This window comes from Pelobates fuscus, chromosome 7, assembly GCF_036172605.1.
Source record: "Pelobates fuscus isolate aPelFus1 chromosome 7, aPelFus1.pri, whole genome shotgun sequence".
In the NCBI taxonomy this organism is placed as follows: domain Eukaryota; kingdom Metazoa; phylum Chordata; class Amphibia; order Anura; family Pelobatidae; genus Pelobates; species Pelobates fuscus.
Window position 1 is genome coordinate 133,104,412 of NC_086323.1, and position 25,760 is coordinate 133,130,171.

Genomic DNA, 25,760 nt, shown 5'->3' on the forward strand with positions numbered 1-25,760 from the left:
AGATGGAGTCTTACCATTGATTTGTAAAGAAGCTAAATTCTATTTTGATCACATGAATAAATACCCATTTTCTTATACACAAAAGCACCTTACTAGCTTCGACAAAAGCAAAATGGCATTGCATACAGTTGCCTAGTTTGTGGTCTATAATTGTTCCCAATTTAATGTTATCCCTAACTCAACCCCATTTAATTTATAGATGGCTTGTGGGTTCCAGGGGATGTGGAGGGAGAATAGGATCTGTAGTGTGGAGTTATTATTGGGGGTTAGGAGCTGTAGAGGGGGGGGGGCTAGGGGCAGTATTGGGAGTCAGGACATGTATTGAGGGGGCTAAAGGCAGTATTGGGGGGTTAGGTGTTGCATTAGAGGATTGTGAGCTTTAGGGGATTAGAGGATGGAGTAGGGTAGATACAGGGCGGATGGGAAAAGTAAAATCAAAATATAGTTTCTTCCCCCTCCCTTAGGCTTACCTAGTTCTTGGTAGGGGGGAATACAGTTCCCTGGTGGTCCAGATTGTCGGCACCCCTGGTTGATGCAGGAAAATGTATCAGAGTGTTGTCATGGTAAAGAGCAAATTGTCCCTCCTTCCCCTTGGCATCAGGGGCTGGCAGGGGACCATGGCCATTGCGGGCATGGCTTGGCTTCTCAGGGGTGGAGGGCACTTGCAGTGATGCTCCACCTGGAGCCATACCTGGGGGGCACTTGCTGTGGTGTCCCATGTGAGTAAAATCCCTGAGGATCTTGCTAACTTATTGTTTTTATCCATGCCATTAGCAAAGCTTAAGTAAACATAATTGATGGCTGAGAGTTATTGCAGACCTCACAACAGTTCCAATTTCGGTGGGACAGTATATATTTCAGAGTCCAGAAAGCATAGTGCAGGTGCATCATTAGACCTAAAGGCAATAGCATCATGCAGAAATATGGTCCACTCTCATACGACAGGCCTGTGTGATTGGCAGGCAGCCTGTCGTGCATGTAGTCCCAGGGAGATCTGCTTATTATTTGGATGGCACGAGTGATGTGATTCACGTCACAGGCCTGTCCCCAATTACCTCACCCACTGGTGTCCTGCTTAACATGGTATCAAGGTTATGAGGGTATGTTATCACTCTATGAAAACATTCTTCTACGCTTGTTTTAGCAGAGTCCTTATTAACCTCTTGTTCCTGTCAACATTTGTAATTGTGTGTCTCATTTACAGTTAAATCTCCCCTTTTTAAAACTGTAAAGCACTGCGTAATAAGTTGGTGCTATATAAAGCCAATAATAATAATCATAATCCGGTTATATGTTTATATTTTATATTTCACATTAACTGTTCCTGGCAAACAGAAAATAACATTTGATGTATTTAGCCCTTTGTGAGTTCTCTGTTCCAAAGTTATTTATAGTTAATTCTATTTTCCAGAGAAAAAATGAACACTCAGCAGAAAATACTTGCCTTGAAGGATGTGAGTGGGAGAGAAAAGGATGAAAGGAAGAGAGTCTGTGAATATGTCAAATGGTAAGATTTCAAGCAGGAGAGACAATACAGTATTAACATGAGAGAATCTTCCTACCCAGCATGATATTGGCAACATGAGTCTAATCATAGTCTGAAAACAATGTCCTTGCAATTAACTTTAAAGGGACACTATAAAGACGTGTAATGAATATTTTTAAAAAGTGTAAAGTGTATTTTAATTTGATGGCTATGCTGTACTCTTTATTTAGATAGGATTGTTTGTCTCCCATATTTCAAATGGACAAAGAGAGACAATTTAATTTTAGGGGTATAAGTGGGTGGCCAGGTGCGGGTTTATTACAATTTTTGAAACTAAAATGTAATCTAGAACAAAAACAATGTATCTTATTTATAGAGACTGATTCTTAAACATGTTTATTGTGGTTTAAAGGCACATAGAACACCAAGAAAAGAGGGACATTAGGGCAGAAAAGACGGGCAGAAGGATTTGGGCCCAAAATAGAGGCTGTCCTGCCTAAATAAGGACACCTGGGTGGTATTGGAGTGCTTGGCTAGTCTTTACTGTGAATACCAACAACTTTGGCCAGTTGCTTGTGATCTCAGTCCTCTGTACCAGAAGACGTATTAACTCCGATAGCAAAATGGCTCAAGTTAGTATTTTGTTCTTTTCAATACTCTCCTACAGTCCTACAGTCTCTGACTCTCTCTTTTTTTTTTTTCTTAAAAAAGCAAATGTGGAAAAAACAGAGCACTTATTATTATGCGCAAAAATTGCACATACTTTTTTGTATAAGGTCAAGGCCTCAGTGCTGGAACAGGGGCTTCCTGCATCTAGACTAGAAAAGGACAGTGGGCTTTATTATAAAATTGGAATTTGTGATTTTTTTGTTTAACTTTCTTCTGGATCCCCTTGAAAGAGAAATATGCCTATGTCTGCCTTTATCCCTGGGAGTGCCATCTTGTTAACTTTTATTTTGGCTTTGTCCTTTACTCTTAGTAAGGGTAGTAGCAGAAGTTGGAAAAAGTGGGACAAATGGCACAGAGTGATAAAGGCAGAAGCTGACACAAATGGACAAGATGCCAATCTCGTCCTCTTTCTCTTGCAATCTGTTACTGAGGTTGTGATCATTCTTCCACTTTCTATCAAAATAGATCAGTACTCACAAACCCAGGCCGCTATAGTGCTAGCTCACCCCACCACTATTTTAAAATGTTATGTATGCAGTAGTGTGTTTCTCCTTCTGAAACCTTGAACCTCCAGAAACCATGGAAAAGTTCCAGGAACCAATACCATTAAAGTGCCATTTCTCACAGGTCCCTCACTGCTTTACCTGCTGTGTAGGGTGGGCGGTGCTGGGCCCCTTTTTTTCTATGGCCCTGGTGCCAGTGAATCGGCATGCCGAGGGGGAAGGGTAAAATTAGGCAGGCAAGTGACACAGAATGTGTCATTGGTGCTGCAAAAGTGGAGCAGGAATAGGTGCGGGAATGCCTAAATCCTGCCAGGTCAACCAGGAGTGAATGCACGCCAGGCTGCCTGACAATCACTCAGACCGGCCCACCGAGGGAAGACCATGCAGTGAGCATTGTTTCAGTGCAAGCTCCCTGAGACGTCACTGTGGCGCATGCGTGTCTAATGATGAGCTTGCTCTACACTTTTTAGAGACAGTTACCTGTTGCCCGAAAAGCTGATTATTATTTTTTGGGTCCTGTGCCACCTAAATCCTAAAAATTCTGGTAGAAAGAGAAACAGCTAACAAAGAGGCCTGATTGTGGGACTGGTTCTGGGATCTGTTTTTGCCAGAACTAAAGCCAAAAACATGAGACTGTCCTGGGACAAATTAGACATATGGCAACTATACCCATAGACTTGTGATGTAGATAGCCCAGGTGGTGATCCTCGGGCAGAGATAAGCTCCTTCTATGTACATTTGACCAACGGCACATTTGGGGCCATCAACTTCTTATTCATGAAATGGATAAGATACAGATTAGCATCTTTGGAACTTTCGATGTAATGGACAGTGTTTCTTATAATTCGCAGTACTATTGTAAATGGTGCTCTATGGCACCACTTTATTTTGAAGCTTAACGCTGAGCAGGTCACTAACTAATGTGTGAATTGTCAGGAACTGAAAGTGAATTCAAAGAGCAGTAAAAAAACATAGGGCAAAATCGCAGAATTTGAAAACGATCTCTTAGTCAGTGCTATTTTTAATTCAGCTATTTTGGCCTCATATTTGAAATTCACTTTGAATTCCTGACAATTGACACTAGTGAGCAACCCTGTAAGACATTTTCTAATCCAAATATTTACCCATCTAACTAAATAGTCATGCTTCCTATTAAAACTACATTGTAGGAAGGCATATGTTTGCTCAGGTCAATTAGTAATTTATTCATCAGATTGGTCACTAGAGGGCAGCAGACACCGTGTTCTGAGGCGGCACCGCCCCCTTTTCATTGATTGATTTGCTCAATAGCCAATCAGAAGCGGTGGCGGCTCTGCCTGTCATGGCGGCGGTAGATGTGACCCATGGTCTGGAGACGCTCCCGGTCCCGGTTTGTGGCCCGTGGGAGGAGCTGACTGCGTTTCAGGTTAGACCTTAATTCCCCGTAGTAGTAAGAAGCGAAATCACTTAGCTAGAGGACACGATTGTTGGACACACGTATCATTGAAGGCCTTGTAGGCGGATGTTTAGTATTGGCCCGCAATGCATTCCGGGAGTTGTAGTCACATGGCATGTACAAGCTCAGTATTGGTATGGTTTCATTTGCACACACTTCCTGTGTTTGTGATGCTGAGCATTGCATGAAGAGTGCTGCCCATGCTGAATGGAGCATTCACATGACTCAGGGAGGGCAATCAGTTAAATGGAGCCACATTGATTATTTCCCTTTTACAACTTGTCAATACTATATTGTGCAGGGCAACACTTTTTATGTAAGGCCTTTCAATATAAACAATTATTTTGTGCTCAGGAAAGCAAGCTGGTGCATGTACTAATATTTTGTGTGATACAAGCTCCGTATTAGGATACATGTCTCATAGCACACAAAATCATTTTTCAGGTATGATGGCACACAGGGATGCTATCAGAAATTCTGGGGCGAATGTGGGGCCCAGAGTCAGGGCCCTGTACATCCATATCTGCTTTACCCACTGATGGCACATACAGGTTTTGGGTTAGTTGTAGTTATGGAGCAAGTCTTGTAAGGTTCATGTAGTAATTATAGCATATATTCTGTGGCTTGCCATACCGTTAAATTTCTTAGTGACCTATAGCAATTATTTTGCCTATAGTATTTATGTAGAATTCAAATGGTTTAGCGTGAAAAAAATCATGGGTGGTGTGCCAAAGAAACCACTTTAACTATTTAATTTCATATCAGGACTCTAGCATATTAATTCTACATTCTGGCTCCCAACACTGCCACTTTTAAAAAATTTTTTTTTTTTAAGAGTTACTCTTTATGAAAACCTTATACTGACTGCCTTCGATGTTCACTGAAATTCCAGTACAATTAGATGATAGAAGACAAAGATGGAACTACTTTATCTTCTGGACGCAACACTTTTTGACAAAATGTGGCAAAAGAGAGCTTCAAGCAGCTTTCACCTCCACATCTCGCCATTTTCCATCCGCTCTTGCGTATGACATTAACCTGGCTCCTGGGAGTTACGGCTCCAGGGGACGAAGACCAGACTGAAGACGTTGATGCCTCTTGCTTCTGTAAAGGACCACCATGTAAGCAGCCATGCCCTCAAATGGAGTGGATGCCACGTTTATGGTTGGGCAGGCATATATGTAATCTATCCACTGTGCTGGTGACAACTTCAGCAAATGTAGGAGTTGGAAGTGGGCTAGTCATAAAAAGATTGCCAGCACTTGTGTGAAGATGTGTTTACCTGTAGGTAATTTTTTTTTTTTACCTGCAGTGTAACACCTAAGAATAAATATACAGCTGCTACACGCTAAGTAAAGAGGACCCAGCCCAACAGTCTTGCATCCCACAATTCTTAGAGTGAGAATATTTGCTAGAAGTTGTGGGATGCCGCTGCTTCATTTGGGGATGTGAATCTGCACACCTGCTTTTGTCCTTCATGTTTGTAATCTTTACCACTATACTGAAGGAAAGCAGATCAAAATTGATTATATACGTTTCTGTCCTGAAATTTAAAGAACCACTACAGGAATACGAACGTGTATTCAGCATATGCAAAATACTTAATTGCCGCAATGGATTTATTTGAAATAATAGGAAATCTCAGACTCTAAATCCATGTCTCTCTCTGCACAAAACCTAGATAATGAATCCTATTTTTAATTGTTATTTAGGTGCCTGACTGCATTTATGTGATCGGATTAGGAAGACGTCCACCAGCTGCTAGTTTAGGAGGCAATCCTAGACGGGGATCTATGCAATGTGTTTTCCTGAATGTCTCCATTTCCCAGATATGGTGATGTTTTCGGGATGGAATGCAGATCCTTGCTCCTTCAGGCAGAACGTTATAATCACCATTGTTTCGTGTAGCACAGAACGTGTTGCAGCTCTTATGTAGTTTGTGATTGCGCAATATGTGAACTCCAAGAAATACCTTGGCACCAAACTGCACGTATTGCTCTCATTTTAGATATGAGTTACACCGGAGTACTTAAAGCAATACTACACCAACCCAAAGCACTTTAGCTTGCTGCAGTGCATGAGTTAATATTGTCTTTTTTTTTTATTTTTCTTACAAAAAGTGTAGATTTCAATAGAAATTAGAACTTTTATATATTAACCTTCTAACGTCCCTTAGTTGCCAATCAGACAGGTCCTGTTACTTCCTGGTTTGGTTAGCTCTGTGGAGCTGAACTCAAGAGACGGCAATTGCTCATAGCACCTGCCTTGCAAAGACTTATCATTGAGCAGCTTTGGGAAGTCTGTGATTGGACAGCCACAGAAAATCTGGTTGAGGTTAGAAGAGGAGGGCTTGCAAAGACTGCAGACAAGAGATCTGCTGCTCTTGCAAGCTGTTTTTAGATATACCCCCATGAAAAAAATGCATAATTAAATGCAAGCAAGTTTGAATTTGGGATATATCTACTAAATAGTGATGTGTGTGTGTGTGTGTATATATATATATATATATATCATGTGTGTGTGTTTATATCTGAACATGCACATATCTGGGGCCAATAAAATACACAATCCAGCGCACTCGATCATTCACTAAACAGCGATTTTAAGTCACACAGATTGGAAGAGTTTTATTAAAAAAAATAAAAAAAAAACACCTCACCTAGGAAAAAAATAATGGGGGTTTAGTTACAGTATATGATCATACATTGCATAAACCTGCCACAACATCAATGTGATGTGGATTTTGTAAGTTGTTTTTGTATGTGGCTTAGCGTGCTCCTATAATAATAATTAAAAAAAAAACCACACTAATCCAGAATAATTTTCTATTAAATAACCTACATATTGGTTCTTAATGTTTTCAACATTAAAAATGTTATCTTTATCATTTCAGTACACGCCAGACCTGGTTGCTGGACCCGGCGCTAAAGAAGATCCAAGTGAAGTTACTATTCTAGGCTGTGATTGTAAAGAGACTACCTGTGCGCCACAGACCTGCGCTTGTTTGCCATTTGGTGCCAATTATGTCAGCCGTGCTATTTTGAGCAGCCAGAGGCCCATTTTAGAATGCAACGTTATGTGTAAATGTGGGGAATCCTGTACAAACCAGGAGACCCAAAAGGGACTGCAGTTTCAGTTGCAGGTGTGTAGGATAACTGGTAAGGGCTGGGGACTCTTTACAAAGGAGGACATCCCCAGTGGTAGGTTTGTGTGTGAATATGTTGGAGAGGTGCTAGGCTACGATGAGGCCTGTAGAAGGATCCATTCTCAGGAGTCCACTACAAACAATTATATCATTGCTGTACGTGAGCATCTTCATGGTGGAAAGATTCTACAGACAATTGTGGACCCTACCCAGAAAGGTAACGTGGGTAGGTTTTTGAACCACTCGTGTCAACCCAATCTCTTCATGCTGCCAGTCCGTACCCACTCTATGGTTCCCAGGCTTTCACTCTTTGCTGCTCGTGATATCTTGGCTGGAGAGGAGTTATGTTACGATTACTCTGGAAAAGCCTTCAACGCTGGTGAAATGTCTGCAAATCGAGAATGTGAACAGAGGACATTAAGCTCACACAAAAGGTGTTTATGTGGAACACCATCCTGCTCTGGTTACCTGCCATTTGATGAGTGGTTGTGCGAATAAGAAACACTTTAACATAAAATATTATTTCTAGTCTCACATGACTACCAACGCTTTTATCCTTTTCTAGTTCAGGAACTGGGATAGCTTAAATGGGAACTGTCACTTAGAAAATTAATGTGTTTATCCACACTTCTCTAGCGGCAGGTCCAGCAACTAGGTCTGGTGTGTACTGAAATGATAAGCACACTTTTTTATCTTCCAAATGGCTTCTGCCATCTTAGTTCCCTGTCAATCATTCTTATAAGCTCTGTTGACTTGTTAACCCCAAAAGTCTTCAAGCTGGTGACTGATTGCTCTGTCCCTGCACTTCCGCTTAATGTCCAAGGCTTCAATGAGGAAAACTTGGAGTGGACACTGATAGTGTCAACTGAAACTGGTATATATCCTTTGCACTCTCTTTTCTCAGTGGAGAGCAGTGCTTCCTAACTGAAGCCTCAGCCACCATGCAAGTGAATAGAGTTAGACTGAGCGGGCAATGGCTTGAGGACTTTAATGTTAAGCAGTTTAGTCCCTATAGATAAGTCAGTGCCTTGGACCTCCTCGCACCATAATTTTGTGTTGGTATGGTGTCCCTTTTTATAAAATTAATTTTATGTTTTTATAGAAGAATCTCCTTTTAGTTTTTGGAACTTGACAAGAGTGGTGTTATTTGTATTACGTTTTAATCAACAAAACTTTGTTTTCGTGTGTGCACCAAAAAAAAAAAAGGCTCTACAGTGATTTATAATGTGGGCTTACCCAACTCTGTCAATCTTACCTTTTTTTTTTATTTTTCCATCCACCGTCCAGTTATTCTAGTAGACCCACCGACTTTTAAAAAGTGAAATTCCAAATCTATCTATAACTGTGTACACACTGCAACAATTCTTAATTTAAAGGAAAACTATAGGGTCAGGAACACAAAGATGTATTCCTGACCCCATACTTCAAAACCCACCATTTAGGTGGCTTGTCCACCGTTAGCCCCCTTAACCCCTTAAGGACACATGACATGTGTGACACGTCATGATTTCCTTTTATTCCAGAAGTTTGGTCCTTAAGGGGTTAAAAGTTAATAAAACTCTGCTTATTTCATGCGCTGTGGTGGTCTGCCAGCGCGGAAGCATTGGATTGGCAAAAATCTGCAAGGGGGTGGGGACAAATGCCATTTTGGCCAATCAGCACCTCCTCTATGAGGAAAATTCAGCATCCCCATGAAGAGCGTGGAGACACTGTACGGCACTGCTGCCTACTGTGGAGTGGCCACTTGGAGATGTCCCTAGGGGCAATGTAAATGCCTGAAGGCAATGATTATACTTAACTTTTAATGGGGCTTAGGGTGGACAAGCCACCTAAATGGTGGGGTTTGCACTATAGGGTCAGGGATACATGTTTGTGTTCCTGACCCTATATTGTTCCTTTAAGTCAAGAATGGTTGCTGTATGTACACAGTGATAGATTCGGAATTTCCCTAGAGTTTTTAAAAGTGGGTGGGTCTACTAGATAAGTATCTGCATCATGTAATAAAGAGTTTTTATTAAAGAGTTAATTATGTAATAAAGAGTTTTAAAGAAATGCACATATGAATGCCCTGTATTTTGTGCAAACCAACAAGCTTTAGCGCTTCATCAGTGTCTTCTCACCAAACCAGGAAGTCAATTGTGAGGATCACTTGACTTTCTGTAGTGCCGCTGCCCTTATCCCATTCACAGTGCTTTATCAGCACAACAAGGTTTTCTTGCATTGCAGATCAATTGTCAGCTTTCTACCGTAGATGGCTAATATCTAAATTGCAGTTGATATCATGGGCAACAGTATTTTTGGAGAAACTACAGGTGAGAGGGAGGACATGGGTGATGATGGGGGATTACAAAGCAAAATAATGTGTGTGTGTGTGTATATATATATATATATATATATATATATATATATATATATATACACACATACACACACTAAAGTGAGAATATAAAGTTAATGTTCAAGTTATTAATTGCTGCAGGAAATCTGATGGCAGCTTGATATTGGCTATGCATTACCAATTTCAATGATCGTATATCTTATAAGTTGCTAGTTTATGACAGTGAGCAGGCACTGCTTGATCATTGTTTAGTAGACATGAGACAGGTTTAAAACCTCCCTTGTACTAATGTGGGGGTTATAGAGACCCTCATAAGCTTTTATTTAAATTTATTTTTTAATGACCAAGTTTACCAGGATTTGTTTCTTGAGCTGCCAACACACTTATCTGCATTGGCTCCTTGAATTTCGACTGTCATTAAATTCAACTAAAGTGGAAAAGATAGTCTCGAAAAAAGTGAATAATTAGACTGTTTAAGGTCAAGAAAATTTAAATCTCCCAGAGCTTTCTAATATTCTCAGAGATGTGTAATGTCCTGAATTTAAAGTGAATTCCAAATTTTAGTCCAAGACAGCAAACTGGGAAATTCCCAAAGTTTCCCCACCACCACACGTGAGTTAGGCAGCCTGTGACTAATATCAGTTCTGTGCAAAAAAAATAAAAATGAATGTCATCAGTGCGCTGGCAACAGACACAATGAGCGTTACTTGTGAGGTGAAGAGTATATCTCCCCTCCCTTGCTTAATTTCAGGGCACCTGCTTTTGATTTTCTTTGGACATGTTGGACAAACAGCACAATCCAGGATTTTAAAGAAGTCGCCTTACTTGATAAACAGTTCTCAATATATCATCCATCTGATGCTTAAGAAAAATAGAAATGATTATCTAAAAGCCTGAAGAGTGGGGAGACACACAATGAAACATTTGTATGAATTAGAGATCAATTTTAATTACAAAAACAATTATCGACTTACAAAAAATAATTTATCCGTGTCAAATACTGGAGATTCTTTTTCTATATATGAACTTTGTAAGTGGGGGAGGGGGGAAGAAAGGCCCATTTTGGGCCCACAGTTGGCAGCACTATTTAAAACATCTTGCAGAGGGCTGCTTCTTAATATAGATTAGAAAGTAGAAACAATGATAACAAGCCCACAAAAGATTTCTTCAATCTAACCGCTCTGAATGCAATTACTGTACAGCACACATTTTGAGATTAGAAAAAAAAATAAAATAAAAAAAAAAACAAAATATTTTGGCTTTTCTCCACGGTCTTTCTATAAAGGAAATTGTGATGGATGCAGATCTGATTGCTGGTGCAACCGTGTGCTCTCCCATTATGTAAGAGTACCAACTTTAAAGCTTTTACAGCAGTCTTTGAGGACGTGTGAACATTCAAACCATTCTTTCCTGTTCCCCATCACAGCATCCCCCCCAGGTCACTAGACACTTGCTGCACACCGGAATCCCAGATTGGAGGATGAGCTGTCAGGTGTATTTTGGCTACGAGCAGCACATCGATATCTATAGCAGTAGGACTGAAATACAATTTGAAACAGAATGAATAAAAGGAATAAACCGAGAAAAGGAGATCAAAGCAGAATCATGTTACAGTCAAACATAAACCACTGCCAAGATAGGAAACTAATCTTCGGATATATGTAAACAAAGCACATTATTTGCACCCTATTGGGAGACTTGGACAATAGTCACCCTTTTTACATTTATAGTGAAATTCCTTTTTTTTTTATTTAAAGTTTTGTTTTTAAACAAATGCATGGTCATTAAAGGACTTGGATTATTTTTTTTTCTGTGATGTGTGAGCCAAATTGTCAGCAAACATATTTTTTTGCTTTGGCAAGTGCAAGCTCTGCTGAAATGAGGAGAGTTACATAGTAATTGTATTTTTGCCATCAGCAGATTTTTAGTAGTTTCTCTCACCCTAGTACAGAGCTGTTCATCAGTCTCTCCAGCGAATAATAATAAAATACTCTGCAAGGTCCCAGAATCTATTTCATCCAAACTTTTGATACCACAGCCATTATCAACCTCTGCCACTGTAGCTATTGTCCTGGAAGGGGTTTATTCATAGTCATGACTGTTTCACGTTAACATAATTCCCCATCACATGCATTTAATACACTATACATCGCAGAGATACATGTATATTGAGGTATTCAATGTAGATATAAACAGGGACGGACTGACAACCATCAGGGCCCCCGGAAAAAAATTGTTCCTGGACCCCCTTGTCACACATACACACGTACAAGTATAAATAGTTGCTTCTTCACTAAATATGGAATATTGGAAAATTTAAATATCACAACGGATACACACACATGGACACAAAAAATCTCCCCTGTGTATAAGCCTACTAACCTCTATGTATGAGAAAAACAAGTAGCAAGAGAGGTGAGAACGGGCAACCGTTCAATTAGACGGCTCTTCGGTGGGTCCCCGCTCAGATCTCAAGCTGGTTTTAGCTCATCTAGTGCCATTACAGAGAGAACAAATCTGAAGCATATCAGACTGATCCCACCCTTATGGACAGTCCAGATCCAAAATGACAGCAAGTTCCCTCTGCACGAGAGATACGGCAACCCCAGACGATCGAAAACAAGTAGCAAGAGAGGTGATTTGTACTTACTTTTCTCTCCTTAAGTTTAAAGGGCAATCCAGACGTGGACCCCTTGCTCACGGTGCCTAGAGGGATATTGGCTATATCTCACTGATCATACCTCACAAGGTTGAAATGATTGTCTGGGGTTGCTGTATCTCTCGTGCAGAAGGAACTTGCTGGCATTTCGGATCTGCCCATATGGGTGGGACCAGTCTGATATGATTCAGATATGGTCTCTATAAAATGGCACTAGATGAGCTAAAACCAGCTTGAGATCTGAGCAGGGACCCACCAAAGCACAGGCTAATTGAGTTGTTGTTCTCACCTCTCTTGCTACTTGTTTTTCTTACCTCTATATATGCCAAGCATTTACACCATTTTGACCTAACATTTGCAGTACTCCGCTTAGTAAAGAGTGCTAAGTGTAGTCTATTTGTGAAGTTTAATTTATCAAGAAAAAAATCACTGACAGTTGCTATCTCCATGACTTTTCTTCTATCCCATTTCATGAAGATTCCCATGCAGTGCAAGTCATTAATCTTACATATTTGACATAAATATAGCCGTTAACATCTACAAAGTTTAAAAGGTTATGACACACTGCTCTGAATCACTCAAAGCTAAAAAAATTTTTTTTTACGGTTGTGGAGTTTTTCTTGGTTTGGACTTTTGGATGATGTATTTGTAAGTAGTGATATTTCCCCTTTATAATGTCAACAGCTCAGACGGCCTTTGTTTGCTTAATGTATGGTAAGGGAAGTATTTCATTTATTTTGAGACATAAAAGGGACGTGACCTTCACTTTTGCTATTCTATTTAAAGGAAAAGGCACAAGACACACAAAACATGTGGAAGACAATAAATAAAAATCAAAAAGCACATTTATTACTGCATATAATTAAGCATCCACCATAACTAACTGTGCACAGCAGACTTAAAGTATTCAAATTGCATTTATCTCACAATGTGATGGAAATTCTGTAGAATAAACCCTATCTTAATGTAATGACTATTCCTCTTTAATAACCATTACATTGTTTGTAATTATCTATTACAGAAAAAAAAAAGTTACTGTTTCACCAACTCTATTAAAATATAACAACATTCCTTTTAATCTTAAATGCACCATTCCTGCCGAGTAATGAATTTTAACAAAGTAGATTTTTGCCGCCTCAAGTGTTTTAATGTAAACGTTTGAAGCATACAGTGCCCAATTCGGGTTTATGTGAATTTTTTTTTTTTTTTTTTTTTTTTTAAGTATATTTCGATTTTACAAGAAAAGCTCAAATTTATCCAAACTGAATGTGTGTGAGATTAAAAGATACACTCACAAAACTGATTAAACATAAAACAAAATGCACCTAAAAGGGACACTATAGTCACCAAAACAATTTCAGCTTAATAAAGCAGTTTTGGTGTATAGATCATACCACTGCAGTCTCGCTGAATTCCCACTATTTTCCCACTATTTTGGTTTAAATTTTGCAGTCCACTTTTCAATTCACAACAATGCAGTGTTTAGTGAAAAACACCCCATAATGTCTAAACTATTGTAGTAGAATTATTAAAAACAAAAGATGCCGGAGAAAAACAAACTACTGCATATGCTTGTACATTGTGTCGGCAGTTGGACTAATTTTTGTCTCTTTTTTATTTCTTGTGTAACTCGCAGTTGTAGGAGTTAATGTATGAGCAGCGTTAACAGACATGCAAAGTTTCACATTTGAAGTTCACTGTTAAATATGTTGTAACATGCGTCAAACATTCACTGTGAAATTTAACACTTCAAAATCTACCTAAATTACATAATCTTATTTCACACCTCCATGGTCAGGTTTATTTATAATATGCCTCTAGGAGGTGAAACTGTTCCTATGTTGAAACTCACATTTCAATGCAGTATCAATTGATCCGGTCTGTGACTTAACACAAGTTACTTAGGAGTCTACTCACAAAAATAAGCAATTTACAAACTGTATCTCAATGTTTGTCTGCTGTAGCTTCCAAACCATTTACCGCTTGCCAGCTGAGCATTGTGGGATATTTGACAATAACCCGAGTGCCAAACGTTAGCCATCATTGCCTTAGGTGCTTGTCCAGTAATAGGTTCTGCTCTGCATACATTCACTCTAAACCTAACTAATAATTTATTTCTGCCTTGTGAAAAAAGTAAAAACAATGTGTTTGTTTATTTATAGGTTCTGAATTTTTTATTTTCTTGCATGCCTGGAGAGACGAGACTGAACTTGAAGACCTACGGTACTACTCCCCACTTGAAGTGGTAAAATCACTTTAATTTTCTGCATTTTTTAAGGTACATTTCAGAATGTGTGAAAGCTTTTAGAGCATCCATTTTGGAGGTAGAAAAATATGCCTGTAGAACAATTTTAGCATTAGTTTTTAATCTGTTCTCTCTTTATTTTAATATTCTCCCCAGTGTTATCATGCTGGTAACTAACATGGCTTTCTGGGTTGAGCAGGGGTTTGCACGTATTCCCTGGGTAATGATAGTGTCATGTAGTTCAGTCAACATAGCAAACAAATTAAAAAAAACTGTGCTAGAATTAAGACTTTTCTTATCTGCTGACCTGGTCACTTCTGAACAAGGTTCCCATTTCTCTCCCCTTGGAGGAGATCTCCAGGCAAAAAAAAATTGAGAAGTTCCCAAATGTGGTCACACTTTCCATATGTAGATGTTAATCTACTCTGCTTTTGCACAGGTTACATGTCTCGCTAGAGCTTTTGTTGCAAAGCATTCACTCTCCTGGTAACAGGCTGCACTTTGTTTAATTTATTTTTCACACCAGTCTTCTACTTGACCTTATTCATTCTGTAACCTGAGAATTCTCTTTCCAGCTACAGTATCCTAGATGATGATTAAGCTTGGCCCATCCAGGTTAATTTTTATTCTTCCTGTGTGTATCTATGCAAACGAGTCCAAACGAGTCCGAACAGGTGACTCAAGTCATCATGAAACATCTGTTGTCATCAGATTTTCTATCAAAATACAGAAGAAAACGGGGGCGGGGCTGGACCGCCGACGGGATCAGACGTGTTCAGTCTGAGCTCCCGCTTTGGAGCCCGAAAATCGGCACAAACTGGAGGCTAAAACTCCCCAACCACCCGTAACACAGACCACAATGTTCCCCAGATCCTGGGCTACAAGGCGATACCCTTCCAGACTCTGCCCGGCGCCTACAGTGACCCGATGAAGGCCAGAGGCGTGCAGGAGCTTGAGCCGAGATGAGACGGCTGCTCTCCCGGGTCTTCGGCCGGCGTCTGGCGCCCCCCCCCCCCCCCCTCTGGACCGGGGGGTCATCCCGGTCTACACAAGCAACTACTATCATGCCAAGCTGGGCTGTAAGCTACCACTCTGCTGCAGCACACTCTCCGGCGGCAGCCCTCCAAAATGGCTGCCACACGCCAGCCACATGTGCGACCTGCCAGCAAGATGGTGCCTGCTGCAGAGGCAGCCATCCAATGCCATCTGACCACCACAGAAACCTGCCCCAGAGAAGTATCAGCTGACCACGTTGAGCTGACCAAAGGGATGCCTACACCATATATTTTGGGTTTAAAAAAAAAAAAAAAGGAATACCTCTGTACCTGTGGAGGACATCATCATCCTACTGGGGCCCACCTTATACGCCCGGAAAACAACAGCAACGGCTGCACCTATATCCAGGATTCTCCTGTGAGGTGCAACGCACCCATCTGAGCAAGCAGCCTGCCAACATCGGACACGGACTACACCCACCCACGCTGGACCCCTAATGCATAATCCAACTTGAATATGTTCCATAATCTTGAACACTCGGGACTTTATATGATTCCATCCACAGGAATGACCCAGTGGCTATCCTAGCCCACCTTGCAAAAATCATTTTTATGTCTTGATTTAATGCACATTAAATGGATTAACAATGGATTAAGCTCACATAACATATACCTAGCTTGAGAGGAATATCTACTGTAACACAAGGCAGAACCGCTTGAATTCACATCTCATCAAGTTATGTGTCCTGTCAATCTTGTAGGCAGATTACTATCTACCTATATGCTACCTAATACATACCTATTCTACTTTTATTATTTTTCTCACACTTAATTAGCCTAGCTAAGGGTATTTTCTTGTTATCAAATCTTGCAACTAGTGGTTACTCCTCATGCCTATGCTTGGTTGGTCTGCCGTGTTTAAGCTTTATAATTCATCTATGTACGCTGTATCACGTTACTCATCAGACGACTACTCATGCATATCCAACCTAAACCTTTGCTCCCTGATGCATTGTTATTGTTATCATTCTTGTGATCTCTTACAATGTTTATTTTTCCTTTCACGCCAAAAATAAAATAAAAAATTGTGCAGATTGACATACCAACTACTTTTGGCTCCCTACTGTTCAGAGCTATACTATATGTCAACGCATACCTGTGTTATTACCACTGCACAAGAAAAATAAAGAATAAAAAAAATAAATAAAAAAAAAAATACAGAAGAAAACAACTCAAGTTGTAATGAGTATACTTTCTAACATAAAATTGTAAGAAGCACCAAGGTGATGCAAGTAAGATTAGGTCCATACAGAACAGGAGATATTTTGTGCATATTAAAAGGTTTATAAAAAACAAAAAGTCGGTGAAACATTACCTTTTAACAATTTCCTTAATAGTATTTAAGATTTACTAATGTGTGCACGTGGCTTCTAAAACCAAATATTATGCGAGGATGTCACAAAGCTCACAAGCATAATTGAGCAGAATTTACAGAGCACCATAACAACTTCACTGGAATTAAGTTGTTATGGTGCCAGGAGGTCCCTGGCACCAGCTTAACTTTAGGCTATAAACTGTTCACAAATGGTTTAACCCATAAAACCTGAATTCAGCACTACTCTGCCCCTGCTAATTAGTAGCTCTCTATTCACAAAACTGCTTGAGAAACATACGTATTTTTCACGAAGCCTTTTTTATGAATGGTGAGCTGCTAATTAGCTTTGAGTGTCAGCTGATGCTCTCAGCAATTCAGCGACGTCCCTGTCCAAGGCTTCATGTTTAAAGAATCAGAGAGCAAGCAGAAGGGCGTGGCAGAGCTCAACAGTTCTGGATTCAAGAGTTGACTTTGGGCTTAATCCGTTCGTGAATGGTTTAATCCCTAAAGGTAAGTAGGATTAGGGACCTCCTGGCACCATAACAACTTCAGTCCTATGAAGTTGTTATGGTGACTGGAGTTTTCTTTTAAGATATTTCTGGATTATTGAAAGTAGAAAGGTCACAACAGACAAGACCCAGTGGAGCGCTAATAAAATAAATTAACTCACCCTTATATTAAGGGATATAAATCTGAGAGAATCTGGAGGGAAAGAAATATAATAGAAACAATGGTGTAGTATATATGGACTTGATGGTCTTAGAGAGAAGAATTGTGTTATAACAAACTCACATGGTACAGAGCCTGAAAGGGATAGGCTCAAATCATAAGTGCAGGGGTATACAGGTGCAGGTGAGAATACAGGAGCACGTCAGAAATGTGAAAAATGGATTCATAAAGCACAATGTATCACTTCATTTCAAAAACACACATAACAGTGACCCAAAAGGTATACAATTTATGGGCATTCAGAAAGTAGTCAAAGACTGGAGAGGTGATGAAATGGATTTTTGATTTGACACTATACACCCTAGAGGTCTCAATCAAGATTTTGAACTTTGTCATTTTTTATAGTTTATTTATTTTTTTTTCTTCCTTTCATCTCAGCCTTCCCATGATCTCCACTATGATGAGTTATTAAGCTTGTAATTTAATTCACTTTTTTCTAATAAATAATTAATAGTGTATCTCTTTAAGACAATGTCACTACTGAAGATGTTTGTAAATATTTGAATATTCTACATATATGACTACTAAACAGGTTAATCCATGTGAATGAAGTGTGCCTGTAATTTATATCCATATCTCGTTAACAACGAATTGATTTTGTATTCCTTTAAGGTAGCAATGTCATTGGAGATTTACTTATGCATTTAAATGCAAAAGGTTAAAATGACAATTCATCTACACAGCTAATATAGGCTGTTGTTTAACAAAAGGAATCAATCTTATTCCTTTTTATTTACAATCTTCATTGGTCTTATTGTCTTATTGAATATACTTATGGAGTCAAGATGCAAAACTGATCTCCTTTCTCTTTTTCCTCTATGTTCGTTTATATAATGTTGAACACACTAATGTAATGAGAACGAGTTCGATGCCTGCCAATGACAAATATGGCGGCTACGATCGAAACGGAAGTGACGTTGCGGCAAGTGCGATACGTCACTTCTGGTATTACGAACTTTCACAACAGCTGATCGGAACACCTCTTGCCATATTTGGCAAACCGGAAGACATCAGGAACCAATAGGAAAGGACTCTCTGGGTATTTAATCAGCAGGAAATACAAGCAGGACACCGATTGAAAAAGCCTTTGCACAAGGTGAAACGCGTCTCAGAAGAGGACTCATTTCTGCACCATCAATTTATGGGAGCTTTTTATTTTGCATTTTATGTAAGTGTTTTATAATAAATTAGTTTTTTTTATTTGAGTCCACGACCTGCATCTATTTTCCTGCTAAAAAGAAGAGTAGTGCCCTCTTAAAGGCACACTATCTATTATACTGAGAGCCCAGTTTGGATTGGCTCTCTTAAAGGTGAGCAAGCATTTGTATTTGTTCTGGCACCATTTTGGGTTGAGGATAATACACTAGGACTCCGGTCCATTGTCCTTCTTTCTCCCTTTCTTTGAGGATTGCCATACAGTCATTGAAGAAGCTTGGTATTTGCTTTAAAATACCCCTGCGCTTATGATTTGAGCCTATCCCTTTCAGGCTCTGTACCATGTGAGTTTGTTATAACACAATTCTTCTCTCTAAGACCATCAAGTCCATATATACTACACCATTGTTTCTATAAAATCTCTTTCCCTCCAGATTCTCTCAGATTTATATCCCTTAATATAAGGGTGAGTTAATTTATTTTATTGGCGCTCCACTGGGTCTTGTCTGTTGTGACCTTTCTACTTTCATCACCCCATTGTTCCGCATGTTATTATGTTAAGGTTTGGAGGTACCTTCACGTGTGTTTAGCTGCTTAGTGGAACCAGGTTCTTCATTACATTATTATTTGAGCGCCTATACAGCACGGTTTTTTTGTTATTAATTTCTGGATTATTGAAACTGGAAATTGTAGATAATTATTTTTCACTGCAGCTCTTTTGGTCCTAAGTGTACATCTTCCCGGTCAATTCTCTACAATTCCCCTGAAATAAATAGTGAGTGCTCCTGTCCATTTTATGAGGAGATGGACTTTCTCCATCTATATATCGTACAACAATACAAACACTGAGGGGACCTATTCTGTAAACGGAGAACCACACACAATCCACAAACTAATTACATATTGTTGGGAAAAAATAGCTGAATTGTAAACCTTATAAAAACACAGCTTTCTTCGACTTTGACCAATTCAGCCTAAAATTAGCAATTCCCCTGCCAATACTTTACAATTTCTGGTTTCTTGAGGCCTGTCTTCCAGCAGAGTCCCATATGTCTCTGGCAAATCCATTCATCAACCATCTAAGTGGCAGGGAAGGATTAGCAAACATTAAAAGGAACAATGGGAGGTCCAAGTTAAAAATAATACCGTGCCACTATAGGACAAAATGTCCTAATGATGAAATTAAAAACAATGAAATTCATGCTGGTCTCCACATTACCCATAAGCATGCTAAGAGAGAATATATTAATAATAGCTGTATTTAACATTGTATTACTATATTAATACCCAATATGCTAATAGAAAATAGCCAAATGTTTATTCTGTTTATACAAAGACCGTATAAACCCCACGTACGCAATTCTTCGATGGCTTTTAGAACAAGTGACCCACAAGTAAAGAATTTTCTAAAGTGAGAGAATGCACTTGAACATTTTAGTAAGTATTAAAAAGAATGTTGGGCATCTTGTATTATTTTTCTATTTGTTTTCAAGTGGACCTAACACACAGAATTTATGTTACATCTAATTTCATCGAATTATAATGGAGTGTAATCTGGTTTCAAAGTTTGCATGTTGTGCATCAAAGTTTCAATTGAACCGGCTATGGCAGCTTTATTGGGACCAGTTCCATCTTCCAATAGCATTCCCTGGACCTGAAATTGTGCCAGTGGTGCTTTTTATTTCAGTTTTTTTCAGGAATTGCAAGTTGCAATCTTTAAAAGGTTGAATAAAAACATGTTGGCAGGTCTTACCTTTACCTATTTTAAGATAAGGCAGAAACAATCATTACTATATGCCTGTTTTGGCAAAGTATTTTACTGCCAAAAGCTCATCTTGGCACTGTGCTGACGATGCAGCCTTTAATAGCTGGGTATCAGCAAGATTTTACTGGAACCCATTCAAAATGTTTTTGAATGTGCTGCAGGCCACAATCTGAAAACAAAACAACAACTTGAACAAAAAGGATCCTTGTATAAAAACTATACACATAACAGATATACCCTTTATTTAGTAAGGTGTTAATAAGGTCACAATTTTTTATTTTGTGGGCACCCAGGTAGAATTAGGTTGGCAATCCTTGTCTTGATGCAAATGAAAATGAAAATGAAAATCCATAGTGTACCCACTTTTGCCTTCACAAAGTTTAGAAACATGGGCCAGCTACCTGGAGCACCTTGAGGAGATGTATTTTTTTAATCCTAATCTATCTGAATTTCACAAAGAATCAACATTAGATACTATTTTTGAGAGTTAAACATCTCAGCAAATCTGGACTGAAATTGGGTTATGTTTGACTTGTTTATATAATATTAAAAAAAAATATCCCTAAAGAGTAAAACAACTTTGCATTTTCATCATTATGATTATTCTGGAAGCCAAAATAGCATATTATTACAATTCATCTACCCATCTATATACAGATTCATTGCTTTATTTCACACTAAATGACTAAAACATTGAAGTAAATAAACTTTTTGTAATTGTTTCCACTAACTAGCCACCTACCAACCTTTAAAAACACAACACAAATTTAAATAAAATATACAGCTTAGCTGCATTTGATCACTGCAAACTACATTAATGATGAGAGAGAAACTATTTACTTTGCAGACTTGTAAGCTTTGTATAAAATCTCTCAGATCAGACCGAGGCAGAGAGGAACCCATAAAGTGTGTTTATTCACATTATCATCAGCCAATCAGATATCATCTCATGGTGGTACAGACACTGAATGCCTGACACAGGAAGCGGTTAGCTACAGTGTTTTCACAGAGATCCTGGAATTCCACTGTAATAAAATGATGTTTAATATGTCAAATAGATTTCTTTCCTTTCCCTTCTCTGTATTTCTTCTTGCCTTGCTATAATGAGTACATAAGGTCCATATATATATATATATATATATATATATATATATATATATATATATATATATATATATATTGCTTTACATTTTACTTAACCATTGTATTTCCTGTCCGTTGTCATTACATATTATGAGGTTCATTACACTGTTTGTTAGAAGTCTTGAAAATCTTAAACATAGACTGTTTCAAATATATAAATAAATACCATTGTCACCAATGCCTCATCACTAACCATGAAACAGACAAAGCTGTGTTAAAGTGATTGCCCAACAGAAATGTCCTGCATCCGTCCGGCGGTGCTGAAACAACCTACGCCCCATATGCAGCAATCAGAATAACAAGGTAGAATACATTCATAGTGAAACCGGATTGTGAGGGTTTTGCCTGTAAGGGAGAGGACTATATGGTTGCTTTGCCAACACCCATAAAAAGAAGGGGAACATTCTCTTTAATTATACAAACTGTGTAACAAGTGTATAGATAACTGCATTCAAACATGGTCGTCTGATAAACAAATCGTCAGTAACTCTTAGTCATTGGATCGTAACATCAGTTTCTTAAGTTCAAATGCAAGCAGCGGTGATGGCAATTATGAAATCATTTATTATTGGAGTCACCATTACTTCTTTAGGGCTTTCTTTTAAACTATGAACAATCAGGTAAGTATTCTTTGGATTGGGTTTAAATACATTGCTCACCTTGTGACACATGTAGGACCCTCCTTTCTTTACCCGGTCTGTTCCCGAAGGTGGTCCGTTCTGCAAAGACAAATACTCTATTAACACTGCTTTTTATTAAAATAAACTACATTCTGCTTCCAGTATCTACAGAATCATTTGATTCCCTACATACACTTTTTATTTTTGTATTTTTGCAGTGCAGAAGAATATAACAGGCGAGCATGAGGTACCCCAACGGCATTCCTCATGCGTAATGTCATGCTTTACAATAGGGGTATCTGATAGTACATGCACCATTTTATATTTTATAACAAAGAAGGAAATAAGTCACAGGTTAGGTAGATAAACATTTCAGGATATGAACAGGCATATAATATGATTCTATTCTAACATATATGCGGGATCATAAACATATATGCGTTGGTTATCAGGTTTCATTGTTTGATTATTTAGACTGTAGGTACTCCGTACTCGCGCTGGTCATATGAGATTACAGGCTGGAGTGGAGACCTAGGTACTGGTCGTATTTACCCAGTGAGATTAGGGGCACTATGCCCATGAGTGGTGTAGCGGGTTTAACCCCTGGGTCGCTGCAGGTTTGTAGGTTATGTGAGATTTTAGTAAGATATGTTTCCAGATGGGGAGACCCTGCTAGACCTCTATTGTTAACCGAACTTGCGTGGCATGTTTGCTGGGTGTAAGTAACTGGCTAGGTATGTGATAACAGGCTAGTAGTGGGTTTTACCCCTGGAGCGCCTCTGATTTGTGTTACAGGTGTAGGGCTAATGCAAGCAGCCGAAAATCGTCCAAACATAAAATTAACTATGACACATTTTTCACATTATCGTCTGTCTTGGTACCGGCGGGCTGGAGTTTAGCAGCAAGTCCTGAGGGGGACACGGGTACCTTGCTCGAGGGCATAGGGCACTGTCAGCCGATGCCTCGGCTTGGTAGAGCCGTACCGTCCATGGGAACTCACGGGTTGGCCTAGATGCGTCTCTGAGGCAGTTCAAGGCGTGGGTTGTGCCCGACATCTCGCCCGTCCTCTGCCTCCCTGGAGGTTAGCATCGCTTTTCCCCGGATCTGTGTCCTCTGTGGAGTAAGTGTGAGTCCCTCTTCGCTGAGGAGCGGCTGAGGTTCTGGGTGGTCGTCTGCCTCCCAGGGGGTTTGTGCTTCTGCTTCTGTAGGGGGCGTCTGTGGTGTGTGACCTTGCCTGTTCTCTGCCTTGGTGGGCTATGTATGTGCGGCTGGGGTGTTTGGCGGGTGGTTGTGCCCAATGGGTCCTGCGCACCTCCTCGCTTATTCGCTCCTGTTTGATCGCCTGACCTCCAGCTGCTGCTTTTTGCTCGTACCTTAAGTCGCCACCAGAAACTAGCAAATATCTCTTCAAGATGTTGTAACTTGCAGTCTACCGCTGCACACCCGCTGCCTCTTGCCTCGTAGATATGGTACGTCCGCCATTTTGGGTGGCAGTGTCGTCGTTCAGGTCTGTGCGGTATCAGCTGCCCGCTAACCACATGGTGAGTGAGGCCGCTTTGTGTGGACCGGGATGACCCACCAGGTTATCAGTCCCTGCTTCTGTGTCCGGAGAGCGGCCGTCTCTCCTTACTCAGCCTCGCGTAGGCCGCAAGCCTCGGTATGGCAGATTGGCTGAGCTGATGCTCAAGAGATGCACCGTTCGATGCCGCAGCCTCTCCCTGTTGTGGGTATGGTGGTCTGCGGTCTGTATTTGTCTTTGGCTGGGTATAATCCCCCGTTTATTGTCAGCTCGTGTTGAGCACGTCAGGGCTGCTTGGCTGCCAGGCTCCGCCATCCCCTACATACACTTTTAATCAAACATTCCACAATCTATTTAAGGCTATGAATCAAGACTACCCCAGGAGGAACTTATGTTACAGGCATACGTTTCTACAGACGAAAGTGTTAAAGAACTTTAAAGCCAAGCAAAAGTGTGAGGATAACATGCATTTATTATCAGACCCCTTGCTGAACACAGAGTGCATATCTTTTAATCCAACACTAGAATTGTGCTTTAGGTTAACAAATGAACCTGTTAAATGGAACCTTCACCATAAATAAGTGGAATATAGCTCTGCTCCATATTTAATATATATGTTGTGCTCACACATATTAGACAGATGTTAAAGTGCTCTTTTGAGTATGCAAAGTTACCCATAATGCAATGAACAAAAATAATACGCACACACATTCAAGAATGGAGTCACTGGCTAAGTATGCATTTACATGTGTGTCAATAATATGCAGTTGAACTGGAACATGTTGCAAAAAAAAAAAAAATGTTTACACCAGGTTATCATCATTTTGATTGTATTTTATCCTGTCAATCAAGTTGTATTGGATTCAATATACAATTCACAATTCACAATTTATTACAAGGTCACATTCCTGTGTGTTTAGAATCATTGGAGCTTCCTTTCTTTATATGTTCCATACAATTTGGCACTTCATAAAACAGCTTTATATCTACCATGAATCTACTCCAGTCTCCCGATCTCTACCCAATAAGACACATCTTTCCATTACCGTTGTTTACATTTTTCTTTCATTATTACTGAATGAACAGCACTACTTGTGTATGTCCTTGGAAGTAATGACGCGTGCATATTGTGAAAAATCTTTTGTAATTCCTTTATTATTGTTACATTTCAAGTGACCACAAAATTAAACATAGGAATACATTTACGTTCAATAAAACGTTTTATTTTTTTTGTTTTATTTTAAATGCATACCCATAATTCCATTCTGCCAGCCATTAACGGATCCTCAATCAGCCTGTATCTGTTCTGACATACAACAGATCTCCAAGCAGATATCTGGACATCATGGAGGCGAAAAACATGCACTCCCCTTGCTGCCTGGCACACAGTTTAGACTGCCAATTGCAGAGCCACCCTCCCCCAATGTAATAAAAGTGCATTTTGTATTGGAGAGGAAGGTGTCTCAGACAAACACCTGCAGGCAGCTGCCTTTTTGTCAACTGGGCCCTGATCCAGTAGACTATCCAGGTTTAATGGAAGTGTATAAAGCTTGCAAATCTAAAGAGCTAAACTAAAAACGCAAAGCAATTATATAAGCACTGTCAATATTAAGGGGGTGTGCTAAGACGACACTTAAAGGGTTATCACATTGGCAAGTACAGACAATAGACATGACACTGTAAGAGGAAATGAGGGGGCAGAGAGGCTTCGAAGCAATAATTAGTGATTCAGACACATACCTCCCACAGCTCCTACACAGAAGATATGTTCCTCCGCTGCAAAAGCTCTAATAATCATCATATACCATAGAGCAATGAATAAGGTTCACTCACTGGGTTATAGGCATCATCTGCTGTGTGACTTGTATCCCACCAGTCCGAGGTCCACTCCCAAGCATTTCCCACCATATTATACAGCCCATAGCCATTCGCAGGGAACATGGTTACCTGTAAAGAGGAATTATACATTTATATTGGAT

General features: G+C 39.6%; 2 protein-coding genes across 3 annotated transcripts in view; one reads left to right on the forward strand and one right to left on the reverse strand.

Moving 5' to 3' along the window:
• The first annotated feature begins 3,971 nt into the window (after positions 1-3,971).
• On the forward strand, positions 3,972-14,470 carry LOC134568236 (histone-lysine N-methyltransferase SETMAR). 2 transcript variants are annotated; one of them, XM_063426660.1, is made up of 3 exons: positions 3,972-4,063; positions 6,987-7,672; positions 14,398-14,470. In XM_063426660.1, exons 1-3 carry the CDS (start codon positions 3,980-3,982, stop codon positions 14,402-14,404), a joined length of 777 nt encoding a protein of 258 aa, XP_063282730.1. In that variant the 5' UTR covers positions 3,972-3,979; the 3' UTR covers positions 14,405-14,470. The 2 variants fall into 2 exon arrangements, with proteins under 2 accessions (XP_063282730.1, XP_063282729.1); XM_063426659.1 differs by lacking the exon at positions 14,398-14,470 and having other exon boundaries at positions 6,987-8,261.
• SUMF1 (sulfatase modifying factor 1) overlaps positions 10,590-25,760 on the reverse strand; it is a 43,627-nt gene continuing 28,456 nt past the window's right edge. The window contains exons 7-9 of the mRNA XM_063426658.1: positions 25,615-25,728; positions 22,302-22,361; positions 10,590-11,114 (exon numbers count right to left, since the gene is read on the reverse strand). Coding sequence (XP_063282728.1) covers positions 11,019-11,114; positions 22,302-22,361; positions 25,615-25,728 — 270 coding nt within the window. The 3' untranslated portion in view covers positions 10,590-11,018. The remainder of the gene's footprint in view (positions 11,115-22,301; positions 22,362-25,614; positions 25,729-25,760) is intronic.

Excerpts from the sequence above, each read along its gene's own strand:
- LOC134568236 (XM_063426659.1), top strand. The coding sequence starts at position 3,980 with ATGGCGGCGGTAGATGTGACCCATGGTCTGGAGACGCTCCCGGTCCCG. Across the intron at positions 4,064-6,986 it reads AGGAGCTGACTGCGTTTCAG|TACACGCCAGACCTGGTTGC; the intron begins GTTAGACCTTAA and ends TTATCATTTCAG.